This window comes from Typha latifolia, chromosome 4 (genome assembly GCF_019914945.1).
Source record: "Typha latifolia isolate L0001 chromosome 4, TyphaL0001v2, whole genome shotgun sequence".
In the NCBI taxonomy this organism is placed as follows: domain Eukaryota; kingdom Viridiplantae; phylum Streptophyta; class Magnoliopsida; order Poales; family Typhaceae; genus Typha; species Typha latifolia.
The window spans coordinates 4,370,295-4,383,246 of NC_133089.1; the positions used below are offsets into that span (position 1 = coordinate 4,370,295).

Here is a 12,952-nt window from a genome sequence, read left to right on the forward strand (position 1 = left end):
GGATCGGTTAACTGCACTTGTCGAAGGAAAGAAACGGAATGTTCTTTATTTTTATATCGACAATTCTTTTATTTTATTTTATTTTTTTACGTATGGATCCGAGCATATGGACTAAGTATTATTTACGCTTGCGAAGAGACTTTGCTCCTCTAGTGTAAAAAAATAAATTATAATCCAAATCTGATGGGAAAGAAAGGTTCATCTTATTAATGCAAATTGGTCGTCACTGTCCACTCTGGACTATCTAATGAACAACCCTGTTATGTTCTTTATAAGTGTGTATGAATGTACAAGTATGCTTTTAACAACGGAGTTTTATAAATTACACCTACATTTTATCTATTTTATAATTTGCTTCTTATCTTTAAAGATCTTATACCTCAATCCTTACTTTCCCTCTATAATTCTCATTTAACATCCTAACGTTATTTTGATTAACTAATATTGAATAAATTACTAAAATATATTTACCATTCCTTCTCATTTTTTATATTTTTTCACCATTTTCTTCACTTACCTTTTTCACTGTCCTCTTTCTCCTCATTTTCTTCTTCTTTTTCTTTGGCAAGAGATAAATAGGATAAAGAATACACTGAGTAATTTACGTATTTATAAATTATTTAAATATTATAATAATTTTTTTGTTAGTTTCGTCTAAATCAACTCAATATGTTAAATAAGAATTATAAAGAAAAAAAAGGTCATAAAATACTCAAAAATGAATTGTGAATCAATGGCTAAATATAGGGTGTGATTTATAAAAGTTTTTCTAACAATAAAATAGAAAATAAGGATGCATATGCCGGTAACAAGTTGGCTCTTTTAAAATTTAAATTTAATTATAATTATAATTTGTTAGTTATATTTAACCAACAAGAATAACATTTTTAAAAAAGTACACTAATTTCGATAGTAATTATAATATTTTTGAAAAAAAAATCGGTGGCAATTATATCTTAAATTTTTTACTTTTAATATGATTTATAAACTCTTACTCAAATCATAAATTAAATAACTGACGATACCTCCTAAATTACAAGACCAAACAAATAAAACATCAAAAAAAAAAAAATCCAAATGTATACTGAGAGATATTAAGCCCATACATAACCTCTGTCATGCTATAGGTAATAGGCTCCAGTGGTTAGCCTTAAATGATAATAATTGTAATATACAAGGTGTTATTTATAAATTTTCCTGCTAGAAATATATGATGCTCGTTTCTAAGTCAAAACCACATCAACCATAAGAGAAGAAAAAAAGAAAACGGAAAAAAAGGCGGAGAATTCCGCGGCTCTAAATCCGCCGGTTTGCACCGCCCAGTCGTAATTATTCCGTTATCTCTACCTTCTTTTTGATTCCTTTCTTTCCGTTTACGGGACGTTGTTCATGGTCAACTACAGTCATGCTTGTAGGAATCCACTACAACCAGGTGCTTGGCGACCATTCATTGCGCATTAATTAATGGCCGCGGATAGTCCCAAATCTGGGGAAGGTGAGATCTGAGGAGGGTTAATAGAATCTCACCTCTTTTATTTTTTGAACTATTCCCAAAGGATCGAAGAAATTTGCCCCCAAAACTTTAGAAAGTTTTGGAGGTCACAATTTTATAACTTTAAATACCAATCAACTCTAGTATGGTTGATATGTATTTTTTTCATGACCATGGAGGTCACGTGATCAACTCTAAGAAAATTATTTGATGATTTTGTAGCTTGATGGCTTGGCTTAACGGCTCGACTGGGTTGATTGCTCGACGGTGTGGTTGGCTTGGAGCAGACTTCGACGACATATAACTTAAAACCTAGACTATATGGCTTACTATATTAACTAAATCTTAGTGGAGCTTATGTGTCTCTATATCTAGGGAGGGTTGATATTTTATCCAGCCTATATCTAGTATATTAGTTAAAAGCTTAATTAAACTAATTGTCCTAGTTCATATATAGTCTAATCTTTGAGCTCATATATAGTTCATATCTCTAAAAAGCTATTTGAAATTTTATGGTTGACCACATAAAATATGTTTGTACTTAAAAACTTCAACGAGGCTAACCACTTTGTTCTAGAAATTGAAGCAGTTCGTCTAACCTTCAACGAAGCAAACCACTTTGTTCTAGAAATTGAAGCAGTTCGTCAAACCACGCAGCATTAATTGTCTCCAAATTTCTAACATTGAAAATTCTCATATAGAGACCAAGAGGTAGAACTTTGACAGACAAAAAATGTTCAAAGAGTAAAAATTAAACATTCAACCCAATTTTTATTGTCAAAGATCATAAATAATTTGTAAAAATATTTTGTGAATTTGCGCTGAAACTTAAAATGGTATTTTGCTTTTGTCTCCCTTTGCATAATTACTCAAAATTTGCTTGGGTAGATAGTAAATCTTAGAATTCATTCTCATGTAATCTAATGATATATAACCGAATTTGATTAGTTCTACAAAATAAAATAAAATAAAAAATTAAAAACCCTGCATAATAGAAAATTATTTTGATTTTTGAGAACTTTAGCCTAACAATCTTAGTTTGGATGGGTAGAAAAATATCACCATCACTCACATTAGGAGATGAAATAGGCAATTAGAATATCTTGTGTTATAAAATAAGCTTTTACGATTTAATTATATTTAGTGCACGCATCTTTTATTATTATATATTAAAAAATTTAAATAATTAAATTAAAAAAGCTCCGCTATAACATTAAAGTCTAGACAAGAGAGAGGCCAACTAAATAAAAACTTAAAGGCCCATGGGCCTAAAGGCTAGTGGAAAATATAAAAAAGAGATAGAAAAATAAGTAAAATCTCCGAAGAGAATATATTTATCCTGCACTTTGAGTCTGTATCACATTATGTTTGTAAAAAAAGTAAAATATTATAATTTGTCTCTTGAATTATTTAAAATGATACCATCTACCATAAGAACGGAGAGTGAAACATTTTAGATAATATAAAATATATGTTTTAATCTTTGAAGGATATAATGTGATATTAAACCATTGTTGCAGATTATTCAGCCTTAAGAATAACTAATATAGTGACAAAAGTTAGTCTTGTTCAACCTTTGAATAATCTAAGGGCTCATAATATAAGACAAGAAAATAATTGTTATGATTTGGAAAAGAAAATTCTAATGAATAAATTTACCTATGCTCATCAAATGACTAGTCTACTTGAAAATCTAATAGAAGCTGAGCCTCCTCAGGAACTATTTACTCAAATAATTCTCCCTAAATTTTAATATTAAAACGGTCTATATTTTGAATAGGTGAGAAAAACAAATACTAGATTTATTACAGTTTGAGAATAATAAAGATTAAGAATATTTATCTTATTCATAAATCAAACTAATATTTTTTCTATAGTTTATGTCGATTATAATATAATAAATCTATCTAATTTATCTAATTATAGCATAATACTATCCTATATTTTATTCACACAATAGGACAAACTAGAAAAAGTATCCAAATAAAATAGACAATAATATTAAATTCAAATATATGATAAATACAAATCAATTGGGCGCAGAAGATTCATACAATGTGTCCAAAATAAATTTATTTAATTTAGAGGGCGAGCCATTCGAGTTAATAGTTTATGAGGAGACCTAATTTGGAAGGGATATTCTAGAGTTTTTGACTAAACTAAGTCTCCTAATAAACCTAGTTGCCCAATTGATTCACCTCCAAATTAGTCACCTAAATTGATCTATTTGTTATTATGATTGGAAAAAAATGCAAACTTCTCAGCTACTAAAGATGTAAAATACTAATCTTTTCAGTATTTTTTTTATTAAATTAGTATGAGAAGATTTAATTTTATCTAATTAACGAATAAATATAAATCAAAATAATTATCTTTTCACTCTCTAAAAAAAATAGAGCTGACATTATGTAATACGAGAAATTAAGAAGCTTATATAATTCCCTATATCTAATAAGAACGTTTAAATTTAAATTTAAATTAATCAAATATAATAAAATAATAATAATTTTAGTTTGAAATATAACCATGTTAAAGTGACACAAATAGAATCACAAGGATTGAAATGGAAATTATAAAATGGTTTGGATAAAAACTTGATACTCCAGGGTGTAGTGTGAAAAATATATTATTTAACAATATCCTCTGCTCTCGGAACGGAAAGCAACGTGATAGTTGCGGCTTGCGTGTCCAACAACCGTTCGACCCCAACGTCCTAGATTTTCTCCAACTCCTTCGATCCCTTTTCTAGCCCTAACTGGTATTTGCATCTGAAGAGTCCTTCCCAATTTTCACCTCGTACCGCTGGTGTTTGATCCATGAGTTCTCACGAGGAGGAAGAGCAGAGATTGCTGTTGGAAGATGGGCTCTTGGCGGAGGTGTCTTCCCCTTTTCAATTTTATCACCGATTTCTTTCTTCTTCTTCTTTTTCATTCTGTCGTGGAGAATAAGATCGATTTGTTATCGAGGTTTGATTTAAAGGCCTTCTTGGTTGATAAAGGTGGTCCTTTTATGGTTCGATCGGTTTAGCTGATAGTCCCATTGTAGGAAGAAGGGTTTCTAAGCTAATTTTAATTTTAATTTGTATTTTAAGATGAGTTTACGCATGCTATTCTCCTGTATGGGAAATTTTGAGCTTTTCCATTTGTAAGTGATCTTTTTGTGGGCCCTTTGAAGGTTTCCGAGGTAGTTGATTGAGAAACTCTTGTATGTTTCCCTTCCAATTTCAGTATGATACAATCTATTACCTTCAACTATTGCCGGGTGGTGCTGCTTTTTGTGTGTGTGTGTGTGTGTGTGTGTGTGTGTGTGTGTTAAAACTAGGAATCTGCCACTGGAACTGTATGATAAGTCTTGCGACTTATTTTTTTGCTATAATATTTTGGGAATTGCTTGATAAATTTGCGTCTAGAATGGTGTACTAGGAAGGCTTTTGGATTTGTGCATAAAGCTTTCAGATATCATTCTGCTTTCTTGTGCTTAAAACTAAGGATAATCTTATGCTTGATGCTTCTATACATCCTTTAAGCTTTAATAAGTTCTTCTTTGGGATGGAAAACAATCATTGTGCAAACCGGTTTTCAAGTTTCCTCTAGTAGAGAGTATTTTAGTACAGTGGTTGAAAAGCTGCAAGATTTAAAGCATGGTGCTAAGTTAATGCATTTGATGGGTAACTGAAACCAGATAGTTGTTACTTGCAGTCCTTAAGGCTCAGTTTGGTATGTGAATATATAGCCTAGTTTACCCATTATCCTGTTAAACAAAACATAGGCTTTTGCAGATTAAGATAAGAGCTTATTTGATGCTTTAAGAAAAAACAAAATGCCCTTGTATTTCAGTGATAGATGTTCCACCAAAATGGTGGAATAACATTATCCTTTCAACTGCCTTTTTCTTATCCAAAAAACGAAAAAAAAAGGTTTAATGATTGTAGTATTCCTGTAAAACATTACACTCACCGTATGAAGGCTATGTTCTTTTATTAACAAAGATATTTATGTAATGCTCTAACCGTCTTTCCTTTGGTCTTTAGAGTGTGAATAAAGGACCTTACACTGGAGATGGATCTGTTGATATTCATGGAAATCCTGTCTTAAAGGAGAATACTGGCAACTGGAGGGCATGCCCTTTCATTCTAGGTATTTCTTTGAGTGAAGCTACTTGGTTCATTATATATCAGATATATTCCGTGTGATCTTCTTACTTTCAGTACTAAAATGTAGGGAATGAATGCTGTGAACGTCTGGCCTATTATGGTATAGCGACAAACCTTGTAACTTACCTCACCAGAAAGCTACATCAGGGAAACGCTGCTGCTGCGAGAAATGTTACAACTTGGTCAGGAACGTGCTATCTCACCCCACTAATAGGAGCTGTTTTGGCTGATGCATATTGGGGAAGATATTGGACGATTGCAGTTTTTTCTACAATATACTTCATTGTCAGTATGCACTTCTTTTCCTAAACTGTGCTATTTCCTATTTCCAAATGTCTCCATTCATAATGATTGACCCTCATCATGTTGCCCGTCTTTTTGTAGATTCCTTTTGACCTTTTGTTATCTTTGAAGTTTGAACTCAACTGATGTACTTTACTCGCTAAAATTTCTATTATCCTTCTATGTTCAATGTAGGGAATGGGCACGCTTACTCTTTCAGCATGGGTTTCTATTTTTAAGCCACCATACTGCGAAGGATCTGTCTGCCCAGAAGCAAGTCCAATTCAATATGCTGTCTTCTTTCTTGGTCTTTATCTAATTGCATTAGGAACTGGTGGAATTAAACCTTGTGTATCATCCTTTGGAGCAGACCAATTTGATGATACAGATCCAGGAGAGCGAGTTAAGAAGGGATCGTTCTTTAATTGGTTTTACTTCTCTATAAACATCGGTGCTCTTATATCGAGCAGCTTCCTAGTCTGGGTGCAAGACAACTGGGGTTGGGGATTGGGTTTTGGTATTCCAACATTGTTTATGGGATTAGCCATTATAAGTTTCTTCTCAGGTACCTCACTTTATAGATTTCAAAAACCAGGAGGAAGTCCAATCACAAGAGTGTGCCAGGTGGTTGTGGCCTCTATAAGGAAGTGGAAGGTGGAGCTCCCTCATGACAGTTCTGTGTTATATGAGCTTCCTGACAAGGCTTCAGCAATTGAAGGGAGTCGAAAACTGGAGCATACTGATGAACTGAGGTGCACCTCTTACCTTCCAATAATAAGATGAGCTGTAATTGAATGTTAAACAGTTGAACTCTGCTCTTCCATATTATGTTGCTTTATGATTTTTCTTTCTTATTTTTTTAATTTGCATCCATAAGTATGCTGGAAATTTTTTGTCTTTTTTACATATAATCTCTTCAAGTGTTCCATAAGACATTTTGGCTATCTTATGACAAGCCTTTTGGGAGCACATTGCAAACTACATTTGTTCAGGTAAAGGATGTTGGAGTAACATTAAAATATTGGAATATGCTAATTCTCTTGGTTATAAGTACTTAAGCCTTGTAACCTTGCAAAGCATTTTCTTTCATTTCTATCATTAGCTAGGACCCATTTTTCTTCCTTCTCATGATCACATGGATTACTTCCTGCTAATATAAATCAATCTGAATCCTACACTGTAATTTAAAATGGTTTGTTGCCTTACTATATACTATGACTACAAATGTATTACTTTAGAAATATGCATTGGATAGTCTTAGTTGAATCAAAATGTAAAGTGCTCAGCACTGGACGAGTATATGATTAGCATGTGTTATTATTATATGCAACTGAGCATTTATTTGAGTATATAATAACAGAACTTCAATTGCAGATGCCTCGACAAGGCTGCTACTGTGTCAGATCTTGATGTGAAAACTGAAAGCTTTTCCAATCCATGGAGGCTCTGCACGGTCACTCAAGTGGAAGAACTTAAGATATTGGTAAGGATGTTCCCTGTTTGGGTGACTACCATATTATTTTCAGCCGTGTATGCACAGATATCTACCATGTTTGTGGAACAAGGAATGGTGCTAGACCCCACCGTCGGCTCATTCACGATCCCCCCTGCATCTCTATCAACTTTTGACGTGATCAGTGTTATCATATGGGTTCCAGTTTACGATAGGATTCTCGTTCCTATAGCGCGGAGGTTCACTGGGCAGGAGAGAGGCTTTTCAGCACTTCAGAGGATGGGCATCGGACTGTTCATTTCCATATTAGCAATGTCATCAGCAGCTCTGCTGGAGATCAAGCGTTTGTCCATCGCCAAGGCTGAGCACTTGGAGGACCAAAATGTCGCAGTTCCATTGAGCATCTTGTGGCAGATTCCTCAATATTTCTTAGTGGGGGCAGCAGAAGTGTTCACGTTCATCGGGCAGATTGAGTTTTTCTATGATCAGTCCCCTGACGCCATGAGAAGCCTCTGCAGTGCGATATCGCTTCTCACCACCGCACTTGGGAATTACTTGAGTGCCTTCATCTTGACAGTAGTAACCTACGTAACAACTCAGGGAGGGAAGACTGGATGGATCCCAGACAACTTGAACGAAGGGCATCTTGATTACTTCTTCTGGCTCTTAGCTGGGCTGAGCTTTCTGAACTTCTTAGTTTACCTCGGCTGTGCCCTGAGGTATAAAAGCAAGCGGGCGACTTGAAATTCTATGCTACTTTCGTCGTTCCAAGTAATTTTGGAACACACTTTTATTTGTAAATTTCTTTCTCATTTATGCACGTACTCTTTGATCTTTTAATAAGAGTTTGGTGAACTTCTGTATATATTACTGATGGTGGTGTAATATTGAAAACCATGTATATACAACTAGTTCTTGTGGCTAATGCTTTGGCTGCTTATTATGCCAATGGGAGTTAAAATAGTCAAGTAGTCATCTAATATATATATATATATATATATATAGGATATGAATATTTGACCAATCTATCCCTTCTCACAAGACTTATTTATCTAAATTTATTACGTAAGATGTAAGACGTTAAAATGCGAGACTGTGAGGTGATAGCTAATATGTCTAAAATAAATCTCTTTTGGTATTAAACGGTACTAAAAGTCGGCAGTTGACCTCCCGTAAGCATGGGAAGGACGGAAGCAGCCATTCGATAACACGTCCAAATCCGTCGGTTGAATCGCCTCGTCGTCATCCTCCAACGATCCTCACTTGGGTTCGAATCGAACGATCATTTGCTAGTGATCTGCAGCTATGAGCTCATCGGAGGAGGCAGTGGAGGAGAGATTAACGTTGCAAGAACCCCTTCTCGAGGTCATTTACTAAGCTTTCCTCTATTTGATCCCGATCACTCTCTTTATAATCGAAGTTGCTTTAAGTTTTTTTTTACCTCCCAAATTTTACTTGTTTATCATGCAAGGTTATCTTTTGATTATATCTTATAATCATTCAAGAGAGTATTAATTCGATGAGTATTTCCTATTTGGGTTTTGGTTTGAAGTAAAACTATGTTCGAATTGAGTCCAGGCAAGAAATTTTTTTGCATAACTGGATTTGTAGGGTTCACTGGAATTGAAATGGTATTGCTTGGTGATGTGGAAAATTCTATATTATGATATGTATTTGAATCCTACTGAGGAAGCTTCTTTGATGGGGCTAGTAATATGTTCATAAGTCTGCTGAAATAGCTAATCGATCCCTATCGGGGAACCTCTACGATGGTATTAGTAATATTGAGCATAAAATCTGATGCAAAGGTATATGTATAATCTTATTTGGAATTTGACAAGGTGTTGTTGTTACGTTTTTGCAGTAAAGCCGATAAAGCTTTTCCAACCTTTATAAAAGAAAATTTCATATTTCATAGTAGTTTGTATTGCTAGTAGTATTTAGTATTTATTTCCCTTTGTCTATTTCCGGAAGGATAAGGTAGTACAGTAGACGATTCTTATTAGTTCTATTTGCTGATTCTGAAATGCAGGATGCGAGAATCTACACAGGTGATGGATCTGTCGACAGAAAAGGTTCTCCAGTCTTGAAGCACCGGACTGGCAATTGGAGAGCATGCATCTTTATTCTAGGTACTGATAGATCTGGCAGTATATGATTCCCTATCTGTCATGTATATTGTAGTGCTAAAAGTAACTACCATAATTCAGGGACGGAATGTTGTGAAAGATTAGCATACTATGGAATTGCAAAAAACCTAGTCACTTACCTTTCAACAAAGATGCAGGAAGGAAATGTTGCGGCAGCAAGAAATATTATGATTTGGCAAGGCACTTGCTATCTCACACCCCTGATTGGAGCTGTAATAGCAGATTCATACTTGGGAAAGTACAGAACAATTGCAGTCTTTTCAGTAATTTACTTTATTGTGAGTATATGATCCGTTCATTTCAAATTGGTTATCTATTCTAAATAAATCAGCTAAAAAGTACTCGTGGAAAAATAAATAAGATCAACGGCATATCCTTGAGTAGAACTGCAGTGTGGTATATGCTAGATGCAGTACTATCTGTGATTTAACTTCTTTGCTGCTGATCTCCATCATGTATATTCCTCATAAGTAGCCTTGCAATTTATTTCTGTTACTTTGCTTCATGTCTTGCAATTTACACTAATAAATGCCTTTTTCCCCCCATTGAAGGGTATGGTTACATTGACTCTCTCTGCTGCAGTTCCGACTTTCAAGCCTCATGAATGTGTGGGGCCTGTTTGCCCAGAAGCAAGCTTATCCCAGTCTATTATGTTATTTGTTGGTCTATATATGATTGCTTTAGGAGCTGGTGGTATCAAACCTTGTGTTTCATCCTTCGGAGCTGACCAGTTCGATGATACTGATCCAGTGGAGAGAACAAAAAAAGGTTCATTCTTCAATTGGTTCTATTTCTCCATTAACATGGGTGCTTTCATATCAGGCACTGTTCTAGTGTGGATACAAGACAACTATGGGTGGGGCTTAGGTTTTGGCATTCCTACCCTGTTCATGGGCTTAGCTATCGGAAATTTCTTCATAGGTTTGAAAATTTATAGATTTCAGAAACCTGGTGGAAGCCCTCTTACAAGAGTGTGCCAGGTAGTTGTTGCAGCTGTTCGCAAGTGGAACACAGATTTGCCGCGTGATATCTCTCTTCATGAACTGGATGGTAAGACCTCTGCAATTGAAGGAAGTCGGAAGCTGGAGCACACTGCTGAGTTCAAGTATTTTATCTTCTTTGATGTTTCATTACCATGTACTATTATGCATTTACTGCATGTAAGTTTTGGATGAAAGAATATGCACACTCTTTACTTTGTTATTTTCTGTAGATATGAAGAAGATAACAAAATATATCCTGTAAAATGCTGTGGGCTGCTTCAAAGTTCAAACCATTCATTAGAACGATATAAGAAATCCTGATTTAGTTATTGACTCTTGGTTGAGACTGCCTTTTGGCACATCAGCATGGTACTACATGGAATTCTTAAAGGTCTCATAATTCACTATTGGAAAAGAAAGCAGGTCGAAGGGAATAATTCCCTGTAAATCTGTGGAGTTACTGATCATGTCCTTAACCTGAGAATGCAAATCAGAGAAATCACATCTTATAATATGTCTGAGTACTGTATATACAGATTCCTACAGAATAACATAGGGATACTTCCTCTTACAATTTCAATGAACTGCTGGCATGTCATATTTTGGGATATGTTAGGTATTTTGCTAGCAGCCTAGCACTGTCTTTTTGCCATCTCCAGGACTAAGATTTCCTGCATAACAGAGCACCAGTATGTTTAAGTACTGCTTTAATCTTTTCATCTTTTCATCTTTCCTCTCTTTATTAAATTGTTATAATCTCATTGATATCTATTCATATTAATATGATATTTCTGTGACATGGATCATGCCAGGTTTTTTGACAAGGCTGCCATTGTAACAACTGGTGATATCAATTATGATACTTTATCCAGTCCTTGGAGGCTTTGCACCATCACGCAGGTGGAAGAAGTGAAGATACTAATAAGAATGTTTCCCATCTGGGCCACCAGCATAGTCTTCTCTGCTGTCTATGCGCAAAACTCGTCGATGTTTTTAGAACAAGGGATGGTTCTCGACAAACGCATCGGTGGTTTCAACATTCCTCCTGCCTCTCTTTCAACCTTTGATGTCATCAGTGTTATTGTTTGGGTTCCAATCTACGACAGAGTCCTTGTACCGACAGCTAGGCGGTTTACTGGCAAGGAGAGAGGGTTTTCAGAGTTGCAACGACTTGGGATTGGTCTGTTCTTGTCTATACTTGCAATGACAGCCGCAGCTTTGGTCGAGACAAAGCGTTTGCAGATTGCAAAGGCTGATGATTTGATACATCAGAAGGTTGCTGTTCCAATGAGTATTCTTTGGCAAATACCTCAGTATTCCTTGGTAGGTGCTGCTGAGGTGTTCACTTGTATTGGACAAGTCGAGTTCTTCTACGACCAGGCTCCAGATGCCATGAGAAGTTTGTGCTCAGCCTTTGCACTACTTACCGTGGCCTTTGGAAGCTATCTAAGCTCATTCATCCTCACCGCTGTGACCTCCATTACGACTCGAGGAGGACAGCCTGGATGGATTCCTGATAACTTGAACGAAGGCCATCTCGATCGCTTCTTCTGGCTGATAGCTGGGCTCAGCATCTTGAATCTTTTGGTTTTTGTTCATTGTGCCATTAGATACAAATATAAGAGAGCTTCTTGAGTTTTGACTTAACAGCATCTTGAGCAAAATGAAGACTTTTAGTTCCTTCCAACTTGTGCACAGTGGAACACTTTTACCTCGTTCCAAATAATAAATTTGATAGATTTCATTTCGATTTCATTATTTTTCGAACGACAAAAGTTCATTTCCAAAATTAAATCAATCGGATTTCATTTAGATATCGCTCCAGAATCCAGACATACCCGCAGTATTGATTAAATTAAATTATTTGATCAGGTTGCCATTTTTTTTTCTTTTACTGATCATTCAAGAGAGCCCGAAGGCTAGATCAGGTTGCCACTTCCCTGGCAATAATAGTCCAACTACAATGAAACATGTAGACCTTTAAATATTACCTGTTTTTTGTCTTTCTTTTTCAGTCGTCAAAACCTTGATCATTAACACCTAAAAGGAATTAATAAAATTGCCACACCGAGAACATTTTTACGACAAGATATTCAAACTTGTAAGCCTATCATTGACCATCATATCAGGAAGAGATTATAGGCAAGAACTTGGCTAATACAATAATAATAACACTTGCTAACAATCTGGCCAAACTGAAGCAAACTAAAAGCTGCAAAAGACCCACCAATTAGTCAATTACCAAAACAAAATTATTAAATTAAGCATCACCAGACTTCACACTTAGAATAATATTCTGAGGATCCGAATATGCTATCATTAAAGATCTCATTTGACTCCGACAGGAGAACACGAGGAAGAACCTATGGCAACTTAATCATACACAATACGGCCGTTTAAGAATCTTTATGGTACCGGCAATATAGTCAGAAAAAACAC

General features: G+C 35.3%; 2 protein-coding genes across 7 annotated transcripts; both read left to right on the top strand.

Moving 5' to 3' along the window:
* The first annotated feature begins 4,148 nt into the window (after positions 1-4,148).
* On the top strand, positions 4,149-8,305 carry LOC140785811 (protein NRT1/ PTR FAMILY 8.3-like). 2 transcript variants are annotated; one of them, XM_073133839.1, is made up of 5 exons: positions 4,149-4,368; positions 5,523-5,628; positions 5,713-5,930; positions 6,123-6,679; positions 7,302-8,305. In XM_073133839.1, the coding sequence occupies exons 1-5, from the start codon at positions 4,309-4,311 to the stop codon at positions 8,122-8,124; spliced, it is 1,764 nt and encodes a 587-aa protein (XP_072989940.1). In that variant the 5' UTR covers positions 4,149-4,308; the 3' UTR covers positions 8,125-8,305. The 2 variants fall into 2 exon arrangements, with proteins under 2 accessions (XP_072989940.1, XP_072989941.1); XM_073133840.1 differs by having other exon boundaries at positions 4,240-4,368; positions 5,713-5,934.
* A 237-nt stretch (positions 8,306-8,542) lies between these two features.
* On the top strand, positions 8,543-12,268 carry LOC140785522 (protein NRT1/ PTR FAMILY 8.3-like). 5 transcript variants are annotated; one of them, XM_073133381.1, is made up of 5 exons: positions 8,543-8,745; positions 9,413-9,512; positions 9,591-9,808; positions 10,082-10,635; positions 11,326-12,268. In XM_073133381.1, the coding sequence occupies exons 1-5, from the start codon at positions 8,686-8,688 to the stop codon at positions 12,146-12,148; spliced, it is 1,755 nt and encodes a 584-aa protein (XP_072989482.1). In that variant the 5' UTR covers positions 8,543-8,685; the 3' UTR covers positions 12,149-12,268. The 5 variants fall into 5 exon arrangements, with proteins under 5 accessions (XP_072989482.1, XP_072989483.1, XP_072989484.1 ...); XM_073133382.1 differs by having other exon boundaries at positions 9,662-9,808; positions 10,113-10,635; XM_073133383.1 differs by having other exon boundaries at positions 9,668-9,808; positions 10,113-10,635.
* Positions 12,269-12,952: the final 684 nt, after the last annotated feature.